This window comes from Capra hircus, chromosome 5 (genome assembly GCF_001704415.2).
Source record: "Capra hircus breed San Clemente chromosome 5, ASM170441v1, whole genome shotgun sequence".
In the NCBI taxonomy this organism is placed as follows: Eukaryota; Metazoa; Chordata; class Mammalia; order Artiodactyla; family Bovidae; genus Capra; species Capra hircus.
In genome coordinates, this window is record NC_030812.1 from 57,251,814 (window position 1) to 57,263,228 (window position 11,415).

General features: G+C 35.7%; 1 protein-coding gene across 1 annotated transcript; it reads right to left on the minus strand.

Moving 5' to 3' along the window:
• On the minus strand, positions 6,797-7,732 carry LOC102182105 (olfactory receptor 6C2-like). Its single transcript, XM_005680405.3, has one exon. The coding sequence runs from the start codon at positions 7,730-7,732 to the stop codon at positions 6,797-6,799; it is 936 nt and encodes a 311-aa protein (XP_005680462.1).

Below are 11,415 nucleotides of genomic sequence, written 5' to 3' on the forward strand. Positions count from 1 at the left end.
TTTTCTTGGGCTTTCAAAATCACTGCAGATGGTGGCTGCAGCCATGAAATTAAAAGACCCTTAAACCTTGGAAGGAAAGCTATCACAAACCTGCTGCTACTGCTAAGTCGCTTCAGTCGTGTCTGACTCTGTGCGACCCCGTAGATGGCAGCCCATCAGGCTCCCCCGTCCCTGAGATTCTCCAGGCAAGAACACTGGAATGGGTTGCCATTTCCTTCTCCAATGCATGAAAGTGGAAAGTGAAAAGTGAAAGTGAAGTCGCTGAGTCGTGTCCGACTCTTAGCGACCCCATGGACTGCAGCCTACCAGGCTCCTCCGTCCATGGGATTTCCCAGGCAAGAGTACTGGAGTAGAGTGCCATTGCCTTCTCTGATCACAAACCTAGACAGTGTATTAAAAAGCACAGACATCACTTTGCAGAAAATGGTCCATCTAGTCAAAGCTATGATTTTCCAGTAGTCATTTATGCATGTGAGAGCTGGACAATAAAAAGGGCTGAGTGCCGAAGACTCTTCAAACTGTGATACTGGAGAAGACTCTTCAGAGGCTGTTGGACTGCAAGGAGATCAAATCAGTCAATCCTAAAGGCAATCAACTCTGGATATTCATTGGAAGAACTGATGCTGTATCTGAAGCTCCAATACTTTGGCCACCTGATGCAAAGATCCGACTCATTGGAAAAGACCCTGATGCTGGAAAAAATGGAAGGCAGGAAGAGAAGGGGACGACAGAGAATGAGATGGTTGGATGGCGAAACCCAATGGCCACGAGTTTGAGCAAAACTGTGGGAGATAGTGAAGGACAGGGAAGCCTGGTGTGCTGCAGTTAATGGGGGCACAAAGAGTCAGATATGGCTTAGTGATTGAACAACAGCAGCAATCTGGTTCTTTTGCCTCTTTAATGATAAATCTTGGTTGCTTTTCCAAATGTTGTATGGAGATTAGTACATGTAAGTTTTCTACATCTTGAGTTAATTATAAAATTTTGTTTTTCTAAGTCCTGGTTCATTAACTCTGGGTCTTCACAGTTTATTGTTGTTGCTGTACAGTTGTGATAAAAAACCTACAAAGTTATACTAATTTATTTTCTGCTAGAATTTATATCTTCTTTCTGATGTGCAACTTTACATATTTTTCTCTGTTAACTTCTGAGAAGTTTACAATTTTTCTTATTTCTCTTAAAATTTAAAACAACCCACTTTTAGATTTATTTATCTTTAAAAATTTATTTAATTTCTATCCTTAGTAAATACATGTTCTATATACTTTAAAATAATTTTTAAATGAAATTTTTCAATGAGTGGAAGTTTCTTTATTTTTTGTTCTGTTTATTTTTTTAAAATAATAAATATGTCTATGAATAAAAGTGTGTCCCAGGTGGCACTATTGGTAAAGAATCTGCCTGCTAATGCAGGAGTAGCAAGTGATATGGGTTTGATACCTGGGTCAGGAAGATTCCTTGGAGTAAGAAAGGGCAACCCACTCCAGCATTCTTGCCTGAAAAATTCCATGGACAGAGGAACCTGGGAGGCTACAGTCCATGAGATTGCAAAGATTGGGACATAACTGAGCTACTGTGCACAGAACATGCATAAAAATTTTTTGCTTTCTTCTTTTTATAACCTTTAAAATTATTTTTTTGTTTTTTTTTCTCTATTTTTTATAACTTTTAAAATTCTATTGAATTGTTATGAAGTGTCTATCTCACCATTGCTATTCAACATAGTTTTGGAAGTTTTAGCTACAGCAATCAGAGAAAAAAAAAAAAAGAAATAAAAAGGAATCCAGATTGGAAAAGAAGAAGTAAAACCCTCAGTGTTTGGCGATGATATGATCCTCTACATAGAAAACCCTAAAGACACCACCATAAAATTACTAGAGCTAATCAGTGAATATAGTAAAGTTGCAGTATATAAAATTAACATACAGAAATCCCTTGCATTCCTATACATTAACAATGAGAAAACAGAAAGAGAAATTAAGGAAAAATTCCATTAGCCATTGCAATGAAAAGAATAAAATACTTAGGAATAAAGCTACTTAAAGAAATAAAAGACCTATATATAGGAAACAATAAAACACTGATGAAAGAAATCAAAGAGGACACAAATAGATGGAGAAACATACCATGTTCATGGATCAGAAGAATCAATATAATGCAAATGAGTATACTACCCAAAGCAATCTATAGATTCAATGAAATCCCCATCAAGCTACCAACTGTATTTCTCAGAAAACTATAACAAATAATTTCACGATTGGTATGGAAATACAAAAAACCTTGAATAGCCAAAGCAATCTTCAGAAATAAGAATGGAATTGGAGGAATCAACCTGCCTGACTTCAAGCTCTACTACAAAGCCACAGTCATCAAGACAGTATGGTACTGGTAGAGAGACAGAAAATTAGATCAATGAAACAAAATAGAAAGCCCAGAGATAAATCCATGCACCCATGGACTCCTTGTCTTTGACAATAGAGGCAAGAATATACAATGGAGAAAAGACAATCTCTTTAACAAGTGGTGCTAGGAAAACTGGTCAACCAGTTTGAACCAAGAATGAAACCAGAACACTTTCAAACATCATACACAAAAATAAACTCAAAATGGATGAAAGATCTAAATGTAAGACCAGAAACTATAAAATTCCTAAAGGAAAACATAGGCAAAACACTCTCTGACATACATCACAGCAGGATCCTCTATGACCCACCTCCCAGAGTACTGGAAATAAAAGCAAAAATAAACAAACAGGACCCAATTAAACCTAAAAGCTTTTGCACAATGAAGGAAACTATAAGCAAGGTGAAAAGATAACCTTCAGAATGGGAGAAAATAATAGAAAATGAAGCAAGTGACAATTCATCTCAAAAATATACAAGCAACTCCCGCCGCTCAATTCCAGAAAAATAAGCAACCCAATAAAAAAAAAGGGCCAAACAACTAAACAAACATTTCTCCAGAGAAGACATACAGAAGGCTAACAAACACATGAAAAGATGCTCAACATCACTCATTATCAGAGAAATGCAAATCAAAACCACAATGAGGGACTATCTCACGCTGGTCAGAATGGCTGCTATCAAAAAGTCTACAAACAATAAATGCTGGAGAGGGTGCGGAGAAAAAGGAACCCTCTCATACTGTTGGTGGGAATGCAAACTAGTACAGCCACTGTGGAGAACAGTGCGGAGATTCCTTAAAAACTGGAAATAGAACTGGCATACAACCCGGGAATGCCACTGCTGGGCATACACACTGAGGAAACCAGAATTGAAAGAGACACGTGTGCCCCAATGTTCATCACAGCCCTGTTTACAATAGCCAGGACATGAAAACAACCTAGATGTCCATCGGCAGATGAATGGATAAAAAAGCTGTGGTACATATACACAATGGAAATATTACTCAGCTATTAAAAAGAATGCATTTGAATCAGTTCTAATGAGGTGGATGAAACTGGAGCCTATTATACAGAGCAAAGTAAGTCAGAAAGAAAAACACCAATTCAGTATATTAATGCATATATGTGGAATTTAGAAAGATGGTAATGATGATCCTATATGCGAGACAGTAAAAGAGACACAGATGTAAAGAACAGAATTTGGACTCTGTGGGAGAAGGCGAGAGTGGGATGATTTGAGAGAATAGCACTGAAATATGTATATTATCATATATGAAATAGATCACCAGTCCAGGTTCAATGCATGAGACAGGGTGCTCAGGGCTGGTGTACTGGGATGACTGTGAGGAATGGGATGGGGAAGGATGTGGGAGGGAGGTTCAGGATGGGGAACACATGTACACCTATGGTTGATTCATGTGAATGTATGGCAAAAACCACCACAATATTGTAAAGCAATCAGCCTCCAATTAAAATTAAAAAAATTAAATGAATAAAAAGTCCAACAGCATAGCTAAATCTCACCCAAATGAATGTGATGAGTAAAAGACAAATGCTCAATATTTTATTGGAAAATCTGAGACATGCAATAATAAGAAAACAAAATAATCAGGAAAAATATGAGGGAGAATAAATAAATGATTGCATTTGATTGATTTCAAAGTCTTATTCAAAATTTGCTTTTCTGAAATGGAGGTCTTACATGTCATGCAATGAAGGATATTAATCATGGTTCAGTTTAATCAGCAACATTTTATTTTCAATAGTAATATGCAGTAAAATTGTATGTCTTAAATTGATGTCTTAAAATTGATGAAATTTGATAGTTTTTTTAAATCTTGAGGAAATTCTTACATATCAGAAAACTCAAGAAACACTAATAGGGAAGCAGTGTAATTAATAAGTGAATTTGGTTCCTAGATGAAAACTGGAAATTATTTAAAAATCAGTAGACAATCATAGCAACAAGCAATGGAAAAACGTTAATATGAGCAAGTACATGTGTATTTATGTATTTGGGAATAAATAATCTGTAAGTAATTATAGATTATGTATTGAGAATCACATATTACTTTGTGTACAATCATTAAACAAATAGAACATTAAAACAAAAACAAATTTTAATACAGGACATCTGAAGCAGAAACTAAGCGATACAGTCAGAAAGACGAATGGGTAGAACAAGACAAAAAAACTATAATGAAACATAGATCTTAAAACCCCATGGAATATGAGAGTTTCAGTTCAGTTCAGTTCAGTCGTTGAGTTGTGTCTGACTCTGTAACCCCATGGATCGTAGCATGCCAGGCCTCCCTGTCCATCACCAACTCCCAGAGTTCCTCAAACTCCTGTCCATTGAGTCGGTGATGCCATCCAGCCATCTCATCCTCTGTTGTCTCCTTTTCCTCCTGCCCCCAGTCCCTCCTAGCATCAGAGTCTTTTCCAATGAGTCAACTCTTCGCATGAGGTGGCCAAAGTACTGGAGTTTCAGCTTTAGCATCATTCCTTCCAAAGAAATCCCAGGGCTGCTATCCTTCAGAATGGACTGGTTGGATCTCTTTGCAGTCCAAGGGACTCTCAAGAGTCTTCTCCAACACCACAGTTCAAAAGCATCAATTCTTCGGTGCTCAGCCTTCTTCACAGTCCAGCTCTCACATCCATACATGACCATTGTAAAAACCATAGCCTTGACTAGATGGACCTTTGTTGGCAAAGTAATGTCTCTGCTTTTGAATATGCTATCTAGGTTGGTCATAACTTTCCTTCCAAGGAATAAGCGTCTTTTAATTTCATGGCTGCAATCACCATCTGCAGTGATTTTGGAGCCCCCCTGCCCCCACCCCCGAAAAAGTCTGACACTGTTTCCACTGTTTCCCCATCTATTTGTCATGAAGTGATGGGACCAGATGCCATGATCTTTGTTTTCTGAATGTTGAGCTTTAAGCCAACTTTTTCACTCTTCTCTTTCACTTTCATCAAGAGGCTTTTTAGCTCCTCTTCACTTTCGGCCATAAGGGTGGTGTCATCTGCATATCTGAGGTTATTGATATTTCTCCCAGCAATCTTGATTCCAACTTGTGTTTCTTCCAGCCCAGCATTTCTCATGATGTACTCTGCATACATGTTAAATAAGCAGGGGGACAATATACAGCTTTGACGTACTCCTTTCCCTATTTGGATCCAGTCTGTTGTTCCATGTCCAGTTCTAACTGTTGCTTCCTGATCTGTGTATAGGTTTCTCAAGAGGCAGGTTAGGTGGTCTGGTATTCCCATCTCTTTCAGAATTTTGATTGTGATCCACACAGTCAATAAAGCAGAAATAGATGTTTTTCTGGAACTCTCTCACTTTTTCCATGATTCAGTGGATTTGACAATTGGATCTCTGGTTCCTCTGTCTTTTCAAAACCAGCTTAAACATCTGGAAGTTCACAGTTCACATATTGCTGAAGCCTGGCTTGGAGAATTTTGAGCAGTACTCTACTAGCATGTGAGATGAGTGCAATTGTGCGGTAGTTTGAGCATTTTTTGGCATTGCCTTTCTTTGGGATTGGAATGAAAACTGACCTTTTCCAGTCCTGTGGCCACTGCTGAGTTTTCCAAATTTGCTGGCAAATTGAGTGCAGCACTTTCACAGCATCATCTTTCAGGATTTGAAATAGCTCTACTGGAATTCCATCACCTTCACTAGCTTTGTTCATAGTGATGCTTTCTAAGGCTCACTTGATTTCACATTCCAGGATGTCTGGCTCTAGGTGAGTGATCACACCATTGTGATTATCTTGGTTGTGATATGGTTTAAAAACTATAATTTTCAAGAAATTACATTTGTGTGGATTTTTCTAGTTGTTGTATTTAATGATTTAGATAATTATGATAGAATCTGGAATATAAAAGCTTAATGGGTGTTAGATGTTGGCACAAGTATCACATATACTGGGGAATGTTTTTTCCTTGATTCACAGCTGTCAAAGCTACAGATAATACTTCTCAGGAAAAAATTAAATCTTCCCATGAAAATAAGTATGGTTTTCTAATTCAAACTTTCATTAAATATGCATCTATTGTGTCACAAGTGCTGTTACTACAGTAATCCTGAGACTTCAGCCTTAACTCTCTGTGATCTATAGTGAAACCTTTGTTCCCATATGCCTGCTTATACTATCCTGATTGTCCATATGCTTTTATAGATTATTGCTCTATTTAGTTAAATCATTATTTCTAATACATTCTATTGACAATTTTTAACAGATTCAAAAGAATATTTATTAAATTTTATCTGCTATATATGTATGTTCATTGTAATAATATGTATTTTTTCTATTAATAAATTGTAAGCTTCAAAACTGTTTCCTTCCTATCCTTTTGAGATGATATTTTAAAAATATTTTTTTCTTACTTAGATGAGAACAGGGCAATTCTTTTGACTGAGTCCTTAAAGGCTTTCTTAACTTGGTTGTTTCTCAAGGTATAAATAAATGGGTTCAACATAGGTGAAACAGAAAAAATGAGGAGTGAAACCACTTTTTTAATGGCCACTTCTTCCTTTGCTGTAGGATTCATGTAGATAAAAATGCATGTGCCATAGGTGATAGAAACCACAATCATGTGAGAAGAACAGGTTGAAAAGGCCTTTTTCCTTTGCTGAGCAGAAGGGAACCTCAAAATTGTCTTCACAATGCAAGCATATGACAGAACTACACAAGTAAGAGTCATATTTAGGGTCAGCACAGCACAGATTATAACCGTCTGTTCCATCAGCCATGTTTCTGAGCATGAGATTTTCACTAAAGGAAATGCATCACACCCAAAATGATCAATCTTGTTAGAGTCACAAAATTTTAGATTTAAACCCAGGCTAAGTGGTGGGATTAATACACACAAACCAGCCATCCAGCAAGAGATGATGAGAATTCTGCAAACTCTTTTGCTCATGATGGTCACGTAGTGCAATGGCTTGCAGATGGCCAAGTAGCGGTCATAGGACATGGTGGCCAGCATAAAAAATTCTGTTACTCCACATAGATCAGTAAAAAATACTTGAAGGGCACAAGCATTATAGGTAATGACCCTGTCACCTGTGGCTATGCTATACAGGTATCTGGGGATACAAGATGATGTGAAGGAGATCTCCAAGAAGGAGAAATTTTTCAAGAAAAAGTACATTGGCGTTTTCAGGTGGGAATCCACAAAGGTGAGTGTGATGATGGTCAGGTTTCCAGTTAAACTCAGTGTGTAGGTAAGGAATAGAAAGATAAAAATTAAACCTTGCAGCTCAGGGTCATCTGTCAGTCCCAGCAGAATGAATTTTCTTACTGTACCATTTCTCATCACTGACTTCTGACTTCTCTCCAATCTGTATGTGATATTCAGAGAAATTTGCTTATAGACTATTTTAACTGATTTAAAATTTAATGCATTTAATCATTTAGTCTATATATATAATGTGTTATATATATATATATATACATGTATATATATAAACACGTGTATTTTGCCTGTCTATCATGTGTTTAAAATTTTCCATTGTGACTTTGTTGATGCTGAGGAGCTACACTTTTATGGGTTGCAATAATATCTTTTGACTTTCAAGATTTTTCCTTATTCAGAAATGAAATCAGAAAATTGCATCCTTGATTTTGTATCTTTTCTTGGCACTTTGAATCTTTTTTAAAACAGTGCTAGAATAAGTAGGGTTTACTTCATAGACTCTAGAGAAAAATCTGAGGTCTTTGTTCCAAAAGAAAATTTTGTATGCTAGTTTCTTTTTAGGTTAAGTGTGCTTAATTCTTACAAATAAACTAAGCCCTGCTGCTTGCACATCACCCACTGCTACATAGTCCACGTTTTTTTTTTTTCCCATCATTACCTGTACTGAACATGTGTGTTAGCCTGCTGCTGATATATATGATAATCGCCTTATCTTCCCTTCTACATCTTCCAGCCAAGGAATTAATCTTCATTGATACTACACCAGTAGAGACTCAAATATTTCTAATATACAATTAGTGTTTCTTATGTTGAGATTGTCTAACATCAATAAATAGAAAAAATTTCACCTTTTTTTGCCTGGTTCATTTGTTTTACAAGTGTATTTACTTTATTGTTTAACTTATTGTATTCTTTTCTTACTGAGGTTGGTCAGGATTCATTGTAACTACTTACTCACGTCCAATGTTTCTGATAGAGTAAAATTACTGACTGAGGATTACAGCTTACTTGAAAGTTAAAATCTTCTTAAGGAATTTACTCTCCCATTCAACAGCTGTCAAGTATTTATATCAAATTGATATGTAGAAGAAATAGACATACATATGTAGTTGCAGCCCATCCACCTTCCTTTCATCTTTCATAATAATCTCTCAGGTGATATGTACATCATTGTGAAATTTTACTCTGCCCTTCAAACTTTGACCATCACGCAATTCTTGAAATACATCTAACTTTTTTTTACAAGACTATTTTATAATAGAAGTTAGTAAGCATATTGACAATAAAATGTTAGTATCTGATTTCTGATTATTCTTTCAAACAAATGTTCAATATGGACACAGGGCTACGTAATGAGATGTGTCATTTTAGTAATTATGTTATTTTTGGGGGTATGTAAAGAGGAATGAAAGGGCATGCTTAAATACTTCTATATACAGGAAAACACTATTTTTATTTGAGATGTATCTATCCAAAGTTATCCTGAATATTTCTTACACTAACTTTGATACAGTTTTTTACATATGACATACACCTTCCAGGAAATGAAATTTACCCACACAAGGGAAATTCATTCTAAAAACTGGCATCTCAAAAAATACATTAAAAATAGAAATTACTACTGAAATACTTTTGTTTCCAGAGGAAAATATAACCAAGATCCTACAAAAGGAATTACAATCCAAGAGACAAACTTTATCATACTTACTCTTCTGTGAGTAAATCAAAGCTTCTGGTGCTTGTTTAAACATTGAAAAATTAAGATTACAATGCTAATAGTCATATTTTAATGAGAATGTTTATGTCTTCATATTAATTGGCTTGTCTTGGAATGAATAGGGCTCCCTTTGTTCACCATCTCCAACAAATTGCAAAGATTTGCTTATGATGGGCTTAGTGCTATTATGAATGTCAAAATATTTTCTTACTATCTCCATGATTGAAACAAAAATAAATTACAATAAGAGCTGAGGAATTCTCTTAACTGCTAGAGGAGACATGTGTTAAATCAGCAGGACAGAGAGAAATGCTTTTACAGTCAGTGTCAAATGTCACTTTATTTTTAATTTGCAGAAAATACCACGAAGTGACAAAAACAAATGGTCCTTGCTGACCTACAATCAAGAGTCATTATTTAATCTGAGTAATGAAGTTTGGCAAAAACACAACACAGGCTTCAGTGGGGACTGTGTCTTTGGAGACAGGAGGATGTTACAGCAGCGTTTGACACACGTCAGGAGGACAATAGTATCATTTAAATTACATAAATCATTAAAAAATTCTTTCACATATCACAAGCCATCTTGAAAGTTATATGAATAAAATCCTTAATTATATGAATATTTTATTATTGGACAATTCCCATCAGATAAGAGAAAGGAAAAGTTTATAAAATTACACATCTAGCATTTACATTACAGATCTTATCCTTCTAGATATTTCTATCTCAGCACAGACTATGTTATAGTATTTGTGAATACATAAAAATTTGCCGCCATATCTTGTAATTGGATACAAAACATGTTTTTATGGTTGTACAACAATGTGGGCTTCCTAGGTGGCCCAGTGGTAAAGAATCCTCCTGCAGTGCAGGAGATGTAGGAGATGCGGGTTCAGTCTCTGGGTGGGCAAGATCCCCTGGAGAAGGAAATGACAACCTACCCCCCCAGTATTCTTGCCTGGGAAATCCCATGGACAGAGGAGTCTGATGCGCTGCAGTTCACAGGATCGCAGAGACAAACAAGACTGAGCAACTGAGCACAACACATGTGTGCACAGCAATATGAACACATGTATGCACAGCAATATGAATGTATTTAATGACACAAAAATGATCAAATGGTCAATTTTGTTATGTATATTTCATGAAAATAGTAACATACACTTTTATATATTTAAACATTGTTTATCACAGAGAATCAATTTCTTTTTCCCAAAATAACATTGCCTCAATGATAATTTTGGCCAGTTTAAAAACAAAACCTGAACTAAGTATAGAATTATTTTTATTGTCCAAGGTTGCCATTTATTCTATCAAAAGGATGCTCATACAAATATATTTTAATGTGTGAGAATAATTTATAGAAGTGAAATTTATCAATAAAAATATGATTTCAGTTTTAGAAAATTTATATAATATTGTGGCTCAGCTGGTAAAGAATCTGCCTGGTAAAGAACGTGGGAGACCTAGGTTCGATCCCTCTGTTGGGGAGATCCCCTGGAGAAGGGAAAGGCTACTCACTCCAGTATTATGGCCTGGAGAATTTCATGGACTGTATAGTCCATGGGGTTACAAAGAATTGGAGATGACTGAATGACTTTCCCTTCACTTCACTTCATAGAAATCATAAGATCAGTTTATATCAAACATTTGCACTATAATTAGATTTGGTAAGTTTTTTTATACCTATTCATGTCTGGTTCTTTTACATTTCTTATATATGTATCTCAAGATTTTAAGTCTTTAAGTTTTGATACTAATTTTTGTCATATAGTTCATTTTATATAGTCATCTATCAAATATTTTTTGCTCTTTAGTTTTTAAGTACATTATGAGATAATTGACATACAATAAACTGCACTACTTAAGGTGTGCAATTTGATATTTTGACATATGTGTACTCCTAAGTGTCACCCCATCAAACTAATCCTTCATTTTCCAAAGTTTCCTTGTGCTCCTGTTTAATCACTCTTTCCTGCCCATGCTTATTGCTTCTGCTACTCACAGTCAATCATCCATCCATCTCTATCATTATAGATTAGTCTAAATTTTCTAAAATATTTTTGAATACAGTCATAGCATG